The 17,697-nt window shown below is 34.5% G+C and overlaps 1 protein-coding gene across 2 annotated transcripts; it reads right to left on the bottom strand.

Annotated features, from left to right (window-relative positions):
* Window positions 1–1,258: 1,258 nt before the first annotated feature.
* LOC129883406 (plant UBX domain-containing protein 11) lies at window positions 1,259–14,494 on the bottom strand. Of its 2 annotated transcripts, none has more exons than XM_055958082.1 (10): window positions 14,387–14,494; window positions 11,962–12,061; window positions 10,759–10,811; window positions 10,579–10,660; window positions 8,252–8,317; window positions 8,067–8,134; window positions 5,270–5,476; window positions 4,698–5,193; window positions 2,776–3,036; window positions 1,259–1,815 (listed from the first exon to the last, which is right to left on the bottom strand). In XM_055958082.1, exons 2-10 carry the CDS (start codon window positions 12,059–12,061, stop codon window positions 1,589–1,591), a joined length of 1,560 nt encoding a protein of 519 aa, XP_055814057.1. In that variant the 5' UTR covers window positions 14,387–14,494; the 3' UTR covers window positions 1,259–1,588. The 2 variants fall into 2 exon arrangements, with proteins under 2 accessions (XP_055814057.1, XP_055814058.1); XM_055958083.1 differs by lacking the exon at window positions 14,387–14,494 and adding an exon at window positions 12,203–12,299.
* Between the last annotated feature and the right edge of the window lie 3,203 nt (window positions 14,495–17,697).

Below are 17,697 nucleotides of genomic sequence, written 5' to 3'. Positions count from 1 at the left end.
AACCCCGATCCCAACCTGGGATTCGACCCTAATGCAAGATCCGACCATAAATTTAGATTAGACTTCTAACCTTGACATGTGATCTAAATTCGATCATAGAGCCAACTATCGACCTCAATCTAGGACCCGACTCTGAATCCAACTCTCAACCTCGATTCAAAATCGTATACCTAACTCTAATCCCAAATTAAAATTCAACTCACTATTTGATTCGATACTCAAATCTAGACCACATTCTCAATTCGGGATGTGACTCCATATTAACTTAACTATGAAGTATAAAAAAAAAATTAAAAAATATCTCATCTTTAGCAAGAGGAGAATTATTGGCAAAGAAGAAAATCGGGTTAAAGTTAGTGATTAAATTGAGTTAAGGTGATAATCATTTAAAAATGAATTAAAATTTAATTCATTTTGAAATTATTTTGAATCTAACCCATAAAAATATGGGCGAATCATTTGTTTGAAGGCTTATTTTGACCAATCATGAATGTATAAACTTGTAATATATTGACACTTTATATTAATTATGGTCAGTATCCAATCGGTTGGACAATTCAACAAGAGCTAAATTTTGCTGGTAAGATTGAAATTATAGATTATGTCATAAGTTAGACCCAATGCCATATCGTAAAGCCCTTGAGTTAAGTTTTGTCCCTACGAGACAAAAATTATAGTGTTTAGTGTTAATTGGCGTAGTTGCAAGTGTTCCCATAGCGCACAAGTAGTTGTTCCAAAGTCATTGAAATAAAGTTTTGTACTTTTGTTGGCAAATAGCCAAAACATGCCACATTCACACACAAGGATTAATCAACAAAAACAATGGTAAATCCTTGAAGCAACTCAAGACATAACCTTCATGAATTACAACATAAGCTAAAAAAAAACACAAGTTCCACATTAGCTAAATAATATAAATATAAATTCTCTTTTTTATTGGCGATTGTAGGTTAAAGAAAATATGCAAATATCTTTTCCAACTCTTCTGCTGCATAAAATTCATCATTTTCGCAATCAGAAACATCGGATTGTGTTCTAGACAGCAAAGAAAATCTAAGACCATCAAAATCATTTGCTAGTGCACATTTCCTCTTTCTTCTAATAACAAACAAATCATCCTTTCGCTTCAGAAAAATGAATAGAATTTGAAGAAACGAAGAATGGAGACTGAGGCTATTTGTTAAACATTTCTTATCGGATCCAAAAATTAAGATCATCCCAATACACATGCACACGCAAAATCAACCTTTTGGACTAATAAGGAGGACAAGGTAAACTTGAAGCAAAATTTCTCGTCTTAGTTCTATTAGAAGAACAAGAACTAGTTGAATGCTAATGATTATTAGTGCTCAAAACATCATCTAGATTTCCTACAACAGTTTCACTAACCATAAAATGCATCACGAATACCAAACTTGCCTTCCAGTATGACACTTGCAACCGCAGTTTATGCTAAGCCAATCATTGTAAAGATGAAACAGGCTTCAATCCAAAACATATTGCAACGATTAACGGGAAGAATATATCTAACTGTAGCACACTGTGATTTTTATAGACACATCAATATACAAGAAAGTGCACTGGAATCTTATTTACTATTGTCATCTCCACCAAACTGAGTAGAATTACCATTCCAGAATGTGTTTCTGTCACCAAACTGATTTTCATCTTCATCATGTTTCAAAGTGTGGATGTTGCTGCTCCCAAAGCTAGATGACGCTGGCTTTCTACCTCTATTATTAGTTGTGGAAGTTATAGGGGTTTGGAATGGCTTACGTACCAAAGTCTGACTATTTTGAGGTGTGGGGTTTGGACCTACATGTCAAAGGCAATAAATTGAGAACACAATACCAAATTATCCAGATATAAGCAAAAACAAATTAACATGACACAGAGTGGTAGTCAACACATGATTAAATCAGATCGTATATCCAATGACGAACCCAAAATTTACAAGGGGTTCAAAAAAAACTAGAATGATATAACTAAGATTTGAACATGCAATCTAAAGCACTTCTAAACCTCTTTGCCACTTCATGGGGAATCAACAATTCATGTATAGCCAAAAAGTGCTTTAGGTCACATATTCAAATCTTAGGTCACGGGGTAATCTCCCTTATGTCACAGGGATTCAACAATTCATGTATAGCCAAAAAAAAATGTTTTCGCCTTATTTACCCTGTATAATTTTTCAATGACGGGTTCGATTTGCTCCTACCTAGTTCTGCCCCTGATCTCATCCATTTATAAATAGAACATTTTTAATAGCATCATAATAATAGAGCCCGCGAAAACTCAGTTCCAGACACCTGATAGTGGATCTTGAAAAGCTCAGTTATAAACTCATTATTTTATTTAATCTGTAAAAGCTCGTGCAAAGTATGATATTAGCACATGGACAAGCAATTACACCTGACAGAGTCAAAAGTCAGACAGAAAATTGGGAAAAAGTTGTTTTCAAATAATACTAGAGAAAATGAAAAGAGCTTATAGTGCTTTTTATTTTTATTTTGCATAATCTTGTCCTTGAATGAATTTAAATGGAGAAAAATAGTCAGCAATGATTCATATAGCCAACCCCCACATGTTTGGAACTGATGCTGTTGTATTAGCAAAAAATGATGGTGTAAAGTGACTTATAAAAAAATTCAAGCAACACAAAAGCTGATCTGAAAGTGCAAGTAATACAATCTGTTGAACGCATCCTTAATTTCTAATTCTCTAGCAGTGAAGCTGTCACAGAGGTCAAGAAGCAAAGTAAGAAAAGGAAATTACCATATTGCCATATGCTATCTCGAGAATCCTGAGCAGTGTTTGATGTGTTAGAACTTCCACCAAAGTAAGATAAAGGATTTACATATGAAAAGAGTTTTCTGATCGTAGCAAAATATCCTGCATCGCCTCCAATTGCTGTATGATTACTCTCAGCAGGATTGTTTTGACCATGTAATGATGTAACATTCACTTTGTTACGACGAATGATTATCAGTGCTTGCCTATTGTGTAAACCCAAATCTGACAATGTTCTATCTAGATCTGTTGACATGTTTCAAGGAAAAAAAAACATTTATTAGGTATAATAGTAATTTAATTGCTCTCTAAAGTATGAGAGATAAGAAGTAAATGGCATTAATAGCAAAAATACGTTTGATAGCAGTACATGGATCATATGCTGGAATCAAACTAAACCATGCAAAGGTTCTAAAGAAGATGCTAAGCAAGCATGTGGAATATATCAGTTCAAACTAGTTGTTACTGATATATACTTTTTTGATGAAAAAGGTAATAGATTTCATTAAAGAGTACCACAAGAAGGTACAAGAAAGAGTACAAACTAGAAAAGTTCCTTCTACATATTGAAGGAATGCAAAAGATCTAACATAGAGTCCATGAGCCCGTTTGGATGGGCTTAAAAAAAGTAACTTTTATGTATGAAGTGCTTTTAGAACTTTAAAGTGCTGAAAGTTATTTTTATAAATAAGCAGTTGAGTGTTTGGATAAAAGTGCTTAAATGAGGAAAATGATGTGAATTTTAGGGTTAAAAGAATAAAAAGGGTAGTTTGGGAATTTAGTTAAAATATAAGGGATATAAAAGTAATTTCCATGGTCAAAGAAAATGACTTTAAGCACTTAGAAAAAAAAAAGTTAAGAATCCTAACTTTTCATTTTTGACTGACTTTAAGAACTTTCTGGCTTAAAGTTAGCATTAGGCAAACACGTCCAAAAGCTGAAAAGGGGCTTTAAGTTGGTTTTGACCAACTTAAAGCCAATCCAAACGGGCTCCATATCCAATACAATATTCTTCCTACACCATAAATATAGACTTTTCAAACCTCTAGAATTGATAGTATGTTTTCCTTCCTAGTGTTAAAACATCTATTATTCCTCTATGTTTCAAACTCGATCAAGACTTCATTCCAGACTAGTTGAGACTGGCTATAACAATTTGAACTCACACTATTGGATAAAAATCATCTCATATGTGATCCATGCTAAAGCAATTACAGGTGGCAAATGAGACTATTTGTAGCCAAACAACAAATTTTTCGGACAAACCCACATCTTCTGACGCATTTCCTAACTGCTTTAAACCAACATTTAGAAATCCTTAAGAATGTATGTTAACCAAAGGAAAAAGTCTCTGCCACATATTAAAAGTGGAACATTGATGTACCAGGCTGCCAGCAACTCAGAGTGTCAAGTTGCCTACTTGCACTCCCTTGTCTTGAGGCAGCTATGGAGGATGTATTGCCACCCAAAACAATGACAAAAAGGATAAGGATCATAACAAGAAAGACAATATGGTGGGCTATGTTTAGATGGTTTCCCACTCCTTGGGTAATGCCAAGTACTGTGAAAGATTTGATGCTCAGTTGGAAGAGCAGGAGAAAGAGAAGATGAAGGGCCTGGAACATGGTTCCGATTGGTTACTGTGGGTAGTTTGGAGAGAGAAATATGAGAGCTTTTGAAGGTGTCGGGTCGAGTTTCTTGCAGTTGAGTAGTAGTCTCCACTCCCTTATTTTCTTTTGATGTAAGCAGAAAGTTCCTTGTTGTATAGAGGATTGGGTAGATTTGCAAAGTATCATATTTTGTAAAGACTTGATCTTTTGGTATATTGTATATGGTCGTTTTGGTCATATTTATGAATGAAAATACTTTACTTGATAAAAAAAAAATTAACTATAACACTCTATTACCTTCATCACCAAAAACCTTGCGAGGATAAGGAACTGCTAGATCGTAATAACCAATGCTGCTCGTTTGGTTTTTATCAACATAGTGCTTGACCATCCTTAAAGTATCCATAACGAGAAACTTCACTTGTAAACTTGAACCTTCAGGCAATCTAATGTTTAAATAAACATCGTGAAATGTATTTGACGAATCATCTGAAAAATCAGCTTTCTCAGCAGCTGCATCTTCAACTATATTTATCTCGGGACCTTTCCCTGCTTTATTGGCAATCTCTCTAGGAGCTTCATCATAAGGGTCCAACTGTTGATCACACAAACCAGGATTCTCTTTTGACATTGAACATTCATCTTTAGCGTTGGTTGAATCTACCTCTACAAGATCAAGTGGCTTTTCTGCTGTTGTGATCACAGTGGTAGACTCATTAAATTCACCAATTCTAGATTCAAAGGCATCTGCTGATCCATGAGAAGCCATGTCAATCACCGAGGAATCTATCTCCTGCAAAGTAGTTAAATTTAACTATTACACTGGAAAATAATGAACAGAGGTCTGAATGTCAGTATGTGAAATTTACAGTAGCAGCATGTCCACGATCCTCTCCCTCTACTGTCTGAGAATTTTTAGACGGTGTAGCCATTGGAGATTGTATATGTGCCATCTCCTGAGCTGGTGAAACTTGAGCATTTGAAGAACTCCCTACTTCAGATGTTACTGAAGAAGCTCCAGATACAAGCTCTTTCTTTGAAGCAAGTGCAGCAGTCAAGAAAGTAGCTGTTGTATCCTACAGTTAACCATAAATAATTGATACAAAGAACCAAGGTGAGATTGAAACAATTGAAGGACCAACATGATAAACTAAGTGGAGCAACCCAAAATCATGAAATGCGCAACACTGTATACCTCGAGTATGAAGGAAATACAGTGCTTCCTAACATACAAACCAGAAAATCCATGAGCTTAAACCCAAATCTGAATGGATTATTTCAGCCTCAAATTGAATATATTATGCTAAACAAGGTTTATGAAGTAATAAGATGTAAAAGTGAACGGCTAGCAAAACGACATCCAACCTTGTAATTTCCTTTGTAAAATTAGGTCTTGGGCCTAACTCACACCCCAAAAGCAAGCTCAAAGGGGGAGGATTGCCCAGGCCTTACAAGGAAACTTGCAATCTCATTAACCACCGATGTAGGACTTTTTCATTCTTTAACACCCCACCTACGCCCAAGGCTGGATATCTGGTGTGTGGGCAAATTTAATTTGGAGGCCCAACATTGGGTGAGATGGGTTCTGTTCTGATTCCACGTAAAATTAGATATTGGGCCTAATTCACACCCTAAAAACTAGCTCATGAGGGGAGGATTGCCCAAGTCCATATAAGCAAACCATGAGTTCATTCCCCAACAAATGTAGGACTTTTTCATTCTTCATTATCCTTCAGATTACAGGGGCAGAGTGGGGAAAATGGCACAGAGAAACTTAGGCAAGAGTATCCATCTTGCCAACAATGGTTGAACTGACATGTCAAACCAATTACAGCAGCAAAGGATACAAGGATAAACAAGAGATACAAGAATATTGTGGTAAGAGAGTAACGGGTTTATATAGTTTTAATTTAGTAGGGAGAAGAGTAGCAACTTAGAGGATGATTCTAAATATCTTTGTAGCTAAATTGCAGAAAGCTGTAATCAAAGAAGGGAAAGTTATCTTTCAAGAAAATTCTACCACTAACGGCAGTTCTGTTAAATTGCAATACTTGATTGATGGACAAGAGCTTTGTAGATTTTGAATCAAGGAAATGACTTGATTTGGCCACAGTTATAAAGCTATACAGTGTGTCATGGATGAAAAAAACTGTACAAAATTGAAGCTCTTGAAGTGAAGAGCTTTTGGTAATTGAAAATTACACCTAAAATAGATAAAATGTTTCTCTATGGTAAAGCCTAGTGAAGGACCAAAGAACAACCAGAGTTGTAGAATAAATCAACTCTCGACTCTTGAATTCTGTGGTCGCCACTAGCCAGACTGCCTATTCTATATATTATTACTTAATATGGTGCACATAACTTTTTTTAATATGGTAATTTGCTCCCTTGATGATGTGAACCCACAACCTTACTTCATTATGAAACAAATAATTTATCTATGTGGCGGGAATAATTCTGCCTACAAAAGAAAACAATGTTAATAAGAACATGATTACTCATTAGTATTCAACACATTACTTTGTCCAACTAGTTGCTGAAAACTTCATTTGTGATTCAACGCATTACTATGTCCAACTAGATTGTCGCTGAAAATTTTTGGACATTTGGAGATGCGTAATGTATGATAAGATGGGTTAGAGAGAGAAGGTCTGCTTTCTCTCTAAAACTCCGACCACCCGAAATTTAATTCTACAAACAACTTCACCACATTTTCCTCAAATACTCAATGTCTCTAACTGCATGCCCACCATTGTTTCCTCCTCTTACAGCTATTCCAATAAAGATCCTCGAAATCTCAAACAAGTAGGTTGACTCTAAAAGATTTTGATTGATAAGTAAATCATAGGATGAAGAAAGAAACCACAGTTTTGAGTCGATCTGTGATGAGGTGGCTATTGTTAGGGGAAGGGGAGATCTGGTGAATCCTCAGTATTTAATGGAGATTTTAATGTCCCTAGACATACAATGAAAAGAAGCAACAACAAAAGAATATTCAGAGCAGTGAAAGAACTTTCAAAGAGCTAGTAGAGTATAGAATCCACTCTGGATGGCACACAAAAATAATTTTGCCTATCCCATTTAAAGGGAAGCTTTTTTCTCTAGTAGATAGCCCAGGCCCCAGGGTTGTCGCTCTTTAGAGGGGAGAAGCTGGGAGCTAGCCCCATCTCCTTGCAGCCTTATTAGTAGTAATAATATTTAGTAATCGTGTAATTTCTATTCTTCAAGGTCGTCTAGTATATATTGCTTCATTTGCTTTCTATCTTGATATTTGTTTCCATAATTTTCTCGCAACCCTGCTTCGAATATCTTCTCTTTTGAGCCAAGGGTTTATCGGGAAGAGCCTCTCTACCTCGCAAAGGTAGGGATAAGGTCCACGTACATCTTACCCTACCACACCTCACTTGTGGGACTACATTGGGTATGCTGTTATCCGATGCAAGTCACAATTCTAGAAATTGATCATATTCAGAGTCAAGTGGTCTAAAAAGTCTAAAAGAGCAGCTCAAAACAAGTGATCCCGGCAATTTTCTCAGCATAAAGCTAGTAGTATTCCTAGTAAAACTATTCGTCACAACTATTGGGAACAAAATCAGGAAAATCAAATCATGTCTCCAGCAATGAATTAAAATTACATGGAGAACACGTCTATGACAAAAGAAATACCTGAACATGAAGACTTAACCATGCCTTCTCAAGACTAGATGCAAGATTATCAGCAGAAACAAAACCCCCTGAAATTTAGATACATAATTGAGAAACAAGAAAGAGATGCAACAACTCAGTTACATCTCAAACAACTAATCATACCATGTTTTTTATTACCAAACATTAGATTAAGCTGATCATACCTTGTTGCCATAGTTGAATACCATTGTATCCAATAGCTGTAATACAAGGAACAGCCTTCTGTGGATCTATGTAGCTCATGTAAGGGTATATTTACATGAAAAGTGCATATCAACAGCATGACATTGACAGCAAGATTTCCCAATTTTAGGACTCATCAACCAAGAAAGAATTCACAAAGTTTTGAATGGCTTTGAAAACATTCCAATTGTAAATCACAGTAACTACTGAGCTTGGTTTTCATACTAAAGCAGGCTTTACATTTATTAAGAGAGGAGCATTTCTAATACATATTGAAGTACTTGCACTTTGAAAACTCGCCATGCTTCAACATTTTTTCTACTTCTCCCATTGTCTGTCCCTTCGAAGTTCGAATACTGAAAGTTCAATTAAAGAAGATAAACTAGTCCCTGGAAACTACAAATCATTCCACGCTGGACAAAGATGCATTTGAATATGAACACAAAAATAAGGTGAACAGAGAAGTACATTATGCCAAGTTACAGGAAATAACTTCTACATTTATGCACCTGAAATTTTTTATCTACCAGACCTCGTGCAGAACGCCCACCCAAGTTAGCATATGGGAGAAAGTATTATCAAAATTATTTACTATACAAGTCATCATTTCCTCTTTCAATGTTCTTGCATCAATTGTTCCTCTTTCTATAATGGATAATTGTATTATTAAGAAGGTGTGCTCAAAAGTATTTACAGGTCAAGAGCAAAAGTATGTCTTGTCTATTCCAAGAGATATCCTATCCAGTCGATCACCTCTTCAGCTTCACTAATGAAATTCTGTTAACACCAAAAAAAAAAAAAAAAGTAAACTGTTCCTTGATCTTCTTCCTAGAGTTTTCTTTGTCTTCAAAGCATCTCACATATCTCTCCCACCCAACAAACCAACATATACAAGCAGGGATTAGTGTACCACCATTTCTGCTACTTGTTTCTCCGCTGATGTTCCAGCACTCTAGAAATTCTTTAGTATCTCTAGGCATGCACCATTTAAGCCCCACAATGCTAAAGACACAATTGCCTACTCAATACACTTCATCGAGACGAAAACCAATCCTGGTCTATTCCTCTTCTTTCTTTCTCTCAATATGATTCTTCAAATAATAACAACAACATACCTAGTGTAGCCCCTCAATTGGGGTCTGGAAAGAGTAGAGTGTATGCAAACCACGTAGAGTGTCCAAGCGATGAAAAAAGAGATACAAAAGTAAAGAACACATAGCAAATAATAGGGAAAGCATTACACTGCATTCCAAGAACAAAGAACAATAACAACAGCTACATAATGCAACAGCTGAAGCACGAGAAACGGCAGGTAGTAATAGAAATCATAGGACAAGAAACTACAAGAATAATGCTACCAAACTAACACCAAGCCTACCCCGCAAGATATCGAGACAATGCTCACTACATACTAACCTTCTACCCTAATCCGCAACGTCCATATCCCAATATTAAGGTCATGTCCTCGGTAAGATAAAGATGCGAAATAACCTGTCTAATCACATCTCCCAAACACTTCTGCGGCCTATCGCCTACCTCTACCTCTCCTTAAATCCACCAAAGCTAACCGCTCACACCTCCTCACTGGGCATCTACACGTCTCCTCTTCACATGCCTGAACTATCTCAATCTCTCTTCCGTCATCTTGTCCCGAATATCTTCATTCCTAATCTTATCTCTTCTATTATGTCCACACTTCCACCTCAACATCCTCATTTCCGCAACTCTTATCTTTTGAACATGAGAGTTCTTAACTGGCTAGTACTCCGCCCCTGTAACCAATCAAAATCTATGATTGATATACAAAACCAGTCAGTATTGAAGTTGACCCGGTTACCCTGGAAATTCGCCAGCAGGATGATGAATGTTCTTCTGTTGGACAGAAGGGAGACCCTTGCACCAACTGTCTCTGTTTGTAATTGTTACACAATTATTCTACACTTGCCCCAAAAGATAGTTTTATTTCTCTTCCATTTAGATGAATTTTGTGTACCAACTCATCTAACGGTCACCTTTGCTCGAAGTTTCTTTAACTAACTATATTTACAAAATTCAAGCTAGAAAATCTCCATAAATCAAGTCCTAGAATTCCTTGTTTATGTTATCCAGCGTGAGCTCCATGGTGATTCTAGAAGAAAAAGATCCCTCACCCTCTCAGGTTACGTGCAAATAATAGACAGAGAAAAGAGAACTCCTTGCACCGACAGAGGGATGTGTAGAAAAACAAAAGAAATTAGACAAGGAATAGAGTATCTCAAGGATTTAGAAAGGGGGGGGGGGAAGAAACTTGATACAGGGTAAAGGATACACAATGCTGAGAAGTTTCTTGCATCAGTACTTCCTTCTAGGATGTGCAACAAAATGCAGTACTTTGATATAGAATCAGCAACCTGAGAAATTAGAAGAAAGATGAGAAAGTGAACTTACTATCGAAAGGCTGAAAACATCAAACCCAGTAAGATTCTAGGAAGCATAAGGATAAACCTACTCTTGGGTCCAGCCAAGTTGATGTCTCCAATTGGTTTGATTCCATATTGCCACCTAGGACACAAATTTGCAAGAAATACAATTAGAATGACAAGTCTAAAGACTCATCCATTTCCTAAGCATCAAAGTGATCTCTCAGTATGTCCAACCCCCCTCCCTAAGGAACCAAGAAAGGCATAAAGAAAAAGGGTAAAGTAGGAAATACAAAAATATTTGCAGAAATATATGCTGAAGATAGAGCAGAAAAACAGAAAGGACAAAATAGTTACTAAATTCTTATTATGATGAGCTTTGCTCAATTGTAGAGTAGTCTCGATCACTTATTTTCTTTTGGTGCACCTGTGTAGTTCCTGTTTGTATAAAGGATTGGGTATCTTTTGGAGAGAACGATATTTTTGTAGGTTTCTCCTTTTTTTAGTATATCTATTGTATACGGCCAAGTTGACCTTGTTATTATCAATGAAACCTTTTACTTGATCACAGAAATGTCACTAGGTAATGCAATCTCCTTGGGAAATTATGGAATGGTAAATTATCAGAAAATGAGTTTAGCATTTTCTCCTACCGTAAGAAATTTTGTTCAAAGAGGATTAAGCTTGATGGAATAGACAACCTCCAACAAGTTACGACTCATATTTCATCATGGGTTCTTTTCTAATAATTTGTATTTAATTGCATTAATTGTTTAAGCAACAGGTGAATTATGTAAAGCTGAATACTGAATAAAATTTGGGGTGCGGCCCTTCCCCAAACCCTACTAATGTGGGATGCTTTGTGCTAAGAACTGCCCTTTTTTTAGCATGCGGAATAAAATTCTTTCAAAATTAAGCAAAGGCTTCAGTGGTATCTGTAAAGGGTGTAACTAAAGCAGCCTATCCCATCTGCGTTTCTACTGTCCTTCTACCAACATGGAATATACAATACATATTGTTCCAGATGAACAAACTAAGTTGTAATCAAATGCTTCCCTTTTTGGTTGAGTGAGAGAATATGCTGCCCCAGGTTAGTCAAGAACACTTATCTTGAGTCTAACTACTCCCCAGTTACCCTTGAGTCCAGCCGAGCTACTTGGGAACCTACTGTGATTCTATGTCATTAACCTTGGTGCAACATCACCAAAATCTATCTTACATCAAGTTCTTTTTAGGAAACATAAATGGAATTTATAGCATAAATAAATTGCAGAGAATTAGAAACCATTTACCTGAAACAAAAACTACAAAAAGCTTCTTCTGCTGCTTGGCTTCAGTGATGGCTTCTACAATAGAACCATTGAACACGAGAGAAGACAAAATTTGCTCCATCTATTATAAGAGGAAAATATAAACTTCAACTTTAAGATGATAGATCCAGCTTCAGGGTGATGAACAAAGATAAAGATTCTAACAGAGAGTAAGGAACAAAATACAAACTAAAGACATAAGCAAAGATAAAGAAATACTCACAGAGTAATCCACAGTTCAAACAAAAGTACACAAAACAAACACAAGCTTGTGCACAAAGTATAGATCTATGAATGACTTCATAACTATATTAATTTTTGAGATCCTAACTTAGTGAAGAATAGCAAGAGACTGCACCCAATTCACCTTCTATTGTTGACTTCAAAGATATTTAAACCAAAAAAAAAAAATCTGACAGTCTGGTTTTGGCTACAACATTGATTAGTCTCAGAGCCTGTTTGGATTGGCTTATTATAAGTGTTGTTTAGCCAAAATAGCTTTTAAACACTTTGATTGTGTTTGGGTAAAATAAAAAAGTGCTTTTAAGCTCTTGATTCTGGATAATGAAAATAAGTCAAAAGTCGTAAGTTAGACTTTTGGCTTACAGGGCATAAGCCAAAAGCCAATCCAAACGGGCTCTTAAACAAAATCAGAGCAAAAGAAGACTTCTGAGTTAAAATATCACATTTTGACCTTTGACTCTACCTAACAGTACGATTGATGAACTTCTATTGAGTATGGAAACGTAGCCAAGAGTCATACAAGATATTTTTCTCCTTTGGTATCGATTTGATATTGTTCAGTTGGTTTTAGAAGTTTATTCCCTCTCAAATGTTTCATTGAATCCCAAAAGAGAAGAATCAACTCCCTATATCCCAAATTTGGGTCACTTTGACATTTATAGAAAGACAAGTTATACTTGGACTTTTTCTTTCAAATCTCTGCTTCACTTATAGATGAACGGGCATGATCCTTGGGAAATATTCTATCATAAAAGGCAAATTGTACCATTAATCTGGAACACAGATATTTCTTCTCACCCAATAAAAAGTGTTCCTCCCTCTTATCTAACTCTCCGAGAACTTTTTTCTTTTCATCTCTTCTTGCCTCTCCCCACGCTTCTCTCCTTCCTCCTAGTTTTCCCACCACTGCATACTAAGCCAATATCTTGTCCTATTAGTTCAGTGGAGGTGATGTGAGAGAGATCTTGGGTTTAAATTACATTCCAGTATAGTGCACTTGTCCTTTTTACTACTTAGACATGCATCTGACAAAGGAAGGATTTTTTTTTCCAAAGCCGACTTCTTTTATCGAGAAACACTCTCTGTTGAGGATAAAAGCAATGCTCTGGGTTGGGTTGTCTGAAATAAGCGGTAATTTGGGTCAGCCCTAATCCTAAAAATATCACGTGAAGCGTGTAATCACCCAGATTCCTATGCTCCTACTTGTACAAAGAAAGACCACCTCAATAAAAAATGACCAAATCATACCTCTTATTCCTTTTAGGATAAGAAAAGTTGACTAAATCATATTATTTTCCCTCTTGAATCAAGGAATAACTGGTTATTTATATTTTATAAGAATCTCCTTCTATTTCCTGAGAAATCATGACAAAATTATTAAGCCGATCCAAAACTTAACTTCTACAACAAGTTGAAATCTATAAATCAGTTAAACACTGTATAAGTGGACTACCTATGGACCCAAAACAATAGTACTGACCTTAAAACTTGGATAACATGGCCAAAAACTGACCAAAATCTTATGAAATTGAAAAGAAGGCATTTGTGATTAATCAAAACAATTAATAGCCTGTTTGGATTGGCAACTTATAAGTTGAAAACTACTTATAAGTTTTTAAAAAAAAGCAGGTGCAGGCTAACTTTTTTGTTTTGACTTATAAGATATTTTCAATTTATAAACTGCTTAAAATAAGTTCCTCCAAATAAACCCAACTATTTATTGGGGTTTATTTTATGGCCAGCCAAACACTAAAAAAAAAAAAGCTGAAAAAAGCTTATAAGCCAATCCAAACGGCCAATAAGTCGACTGCACATAACACTTCACAAAGAAAGAAAAGGATGTACCTTCTTTCACTAAATCAAGTTACTAGAAGTAACAAAGTCATTTGAAAATAAAGGGTAAACTCAAGCTAAGTCCAATACATCCAATAAACTTCGATTGTAATGTTTTGTCCCATCCAAGTGGCGTTTGCCTTATGCTTTAGTATTCTCTTTTACTACTACTTAGTATAGAACATAACTAAGAGAAATTGAATAACCATCATTTGGCCTCACAATATGAAAATATTCCTACAAAATAACTGAAAGAAAAACTAAAAGGAATTTAGGGTTTCTGTATCCATAATCCAGGAAGCGGTGAGAGAAACAAAAAAGGAAAACTTACAGCTTGATTGCGCCGGAGAGAGACTTTCGCTTCGTCCAAACAAAATCAATCGGAATTTCGAGTTTATTGAATTATCAAAACTCTGTTTACTGGATACCCGTAAAAAAGAAAAAAAAAAGAAAAGCTATTTATCCTTTTATAAATTCAAAACACGGTGAGTTCAAATCATATGTTAAAATAATTATTTTTTTTGGTATTAAAAGATTTATTTAATAAACATACTTATGAATCATTATAAAAAGAGATTAGTCTAGGCAACATAAATACATGAATAATAAAAGAGAGGGAATGGTACATCATCAAGCTTCCAAAAATATCTAATTCGCATTATTTTTTTGCTAATTGATTAACTACTTCATTAGTTTCCCTGAAAACATGCTTGATTGATACTCTTCTTGCCTTAGTTAGTACGTAGCTACAATCATCAATCAAATTTTAGTAGGAGCAAGATTTGTTAGATAGAATGTTAATGAGCTCTTTGTAATCAGTTTCAATGACTAGATGTATTAAGTTTTGCAATTTTTAGCCTGTGGAATAGTGGTAATACTTTCATATATGTGTTCGTAGCCATGTAGATATTCATGTTGAAGCATGTTATCCATTTTTTATTTCTGTCTCTCAATACACCCCCTCCCCCCTCCTCCTTTACTTGGATTAGAGGTACATGCACCATCAATATTAAACTTTAAAAAGTTACCATATGGTGGTTCCCATTTCACATAGATGAGTTTTTTTTTCTTGTTAAGAATACTCTTGCTTGTCATAAGCTTGTACTCTAGGACTTTGTTAAAGACTAGACTGATTTGTGGGGTGTTACTATTACTTCTAAAGATAATGTTGTTCATGTTAATCCAAATTTGCCATAGAAGAAAAGGAATTTGATCAGCCCACGAAACATACCTATACCTCCGATTTAAGTTGTCTTTTTAATCCAAGTAGAGATTGATTCTGTTTGAACTCAAGCAAGTTGTAAAATAAAAGCCCTTAAAAGTTATCGCAAGTTACTTTTATAAATTTTTAGAAATTTGGGTCAAATATCTCTAACTTTTTCTCTCAATATATATAAAATTATAGGGGTCTATAATCTATCAAATCAAAGGTAGTCTAGTTTCTAACGCATTAAATCGTTTATTCATACGACTTCAAAATAGAGAGATATTCATATTTTTGCAAGACTGCACAACGAGACCTATGTGGGTCTTTTAGGTCGGTGGAAGCTTGTAAAGTTGCTTCTTCTTCATTTTTTTTATATTTTGTTCATGAGAAACCCAGAAAAATCAGAGCTTAGTATCCTAAATCATCCTTATAGGTTGATAATCTTAGCTTGGGTTAACGAAAATTATTTTACGTTGCAATCTCATCATTTTGATATAATTATCTCGGTGACTTGGGCAGCATAACTCCATTGATGTTTTGGCAGTAGTGATTAGGCTTCGCTGAGAGTTTCTGAGCAGAATTTGGGGCTTATAAAGCAATGTGAGACTCTCCTTCCTTCAATTTTATGTTTATTGAGACACTAATGAGCGGTTTTTTTATGAAAAAAATCTGTATAGTTCTTGAATCATCATGGTATTTTCTGTTCATGTTGATTGATTAAGTACCCGTTTAATGTAGTATTGTGGGAATATGGGAAGAAGTAGATTGACAGCGTAAATTCTATGAGAAAAGGTATGTTTAGGTTATTTCCTAACTTTTTCAAGAAGTTTCCTTAAAACTTAATGAAGATATGCCTCGTTGTAGTTAAGTTACTTGTAGCATTATTTAATTTTGTTAGCAGTGTGATTGATATACACATTCATCGTTGGAATCTATATTCTATTATTAACAATATCGTATTTAGGTAAGGCGTAAGAATTATTCTTATAAGTCGTTAATCCACATTATTTGTCTTCGGGATATTTGCTTGTTTATTATTGCCCTCGTGGCTATTGTAGTTAGCTGCATGGACTTGACATGTGTCTTTGGGGCTGTGTGGAGATTGCCTAAGGGGCTATTGAGATATATATGTTTCTACAGATTACAGTTATCGCCTATGAAACTACATACCTAAGGGGCAATTGAGACATGTATGTCTCTATAGATTGTAGTTATCACCTACAAAACTACATACCTAAGAAGCTATTGAAAAATAATAATTATCTTCGAAGATATATATAAATTGCTTAATGAATTATATGCATAATGCCTAAAGAGTTATTAAACAATTTTAGAAGGAAAATAGTAAATATGATATCGTGTGTTGTTTGCCCAAAGTATCAATTCTTATAAGAAAAATAGCAAATATGATCTCATATGTTGTTTGCTCCAAAATATCAATTTTTATAAAGAAATATTGTACGACAAAAATAATTAATTTTTAGAGTCTTAATAAGTTAAATATTAGTTATTTTTAAATTATTAAATATAAGGAACCAAACTTTATAAAAGAAGATTTGTATAAGGTAAGGAATTAATTTTAAAGCCTTAGAGCCCGTTTGGATTGGTTGAAAAAAATAGCTTTTAAGTCAAAAAATAAAAGTCATATTAAAATGATTTTTAAGTCAAAAAATAAAAAAGTAGGGAGAGCCCTATTTTTTATTTTCAACTTTTAAAAAGTCATTTAAACTTATTTTAAGTTATTTTAATTTTGTCAAACATTCTCAAAAGCTCAAAATGACTTATAAGTAGGTTTGACTAACTTTTAAGACAATCCAAACATGCTCTTAATAAGTTAATCTTTAGTTATTTTTTTAAACTACTAGATATAAGAAAAATAGCTAATAACAATTTTATCTATTGTATAGTCTTTTAATGAATAATAAAAAGTTCAATATTTCTAAGTACCTTCATTCTTTTACACTTTTTTGGATGGTTGTTATCAGTTGTATTGTATTGTTATTTTAAATACAATATTTATTTTGATCGTTACTTAAATTCTATTGTATCGTATCGTTTAAATCCATCATTAGACAATAACGAAATGACCCCATTTTATGTAATGACCAATTTGATTTGATCGCGTTGTTACCTTAATATTTTATTCTCATTTTGTCTTCATTTATTATTTAATAATTGTATTTCATCTTTTACCGTATCTTTTCATACTAACTCTATCCGATACCCTACTTTTCTTGTAATTTTATTATTTAAATCATGAATGTGTGACATTATGTAACGATAAAGAATGATACAATTTATCCAAACATTGTATTCATTAAAACAATACAATACGATACGATACATTATAAAACAATACGTAACAACCATCCAAACAAGGTGTTAAAGTTATACTAGTTAAGTATACATATTTTGCACTTGTATATCACATTAAT

The sequence above is a fragment of the Solanum dulcamara genome, chromosome 3, assembly GCF_947179165.1.
Source record: "Solanum dulcamara chromosome 3, daSolDulc1.2, whole genome shotgun sequence".
In the NCBI taxonomy this organism is placed as follows: Eukaryota; Viridiplantae; Streptophyta; class Magnoliopsida; order Solanales; family Solanaceae; genus Solanum; species Solanum dulcamara.
This window is presented reverse-complemented; position numbering and strand designations above follow the sequence as displayed.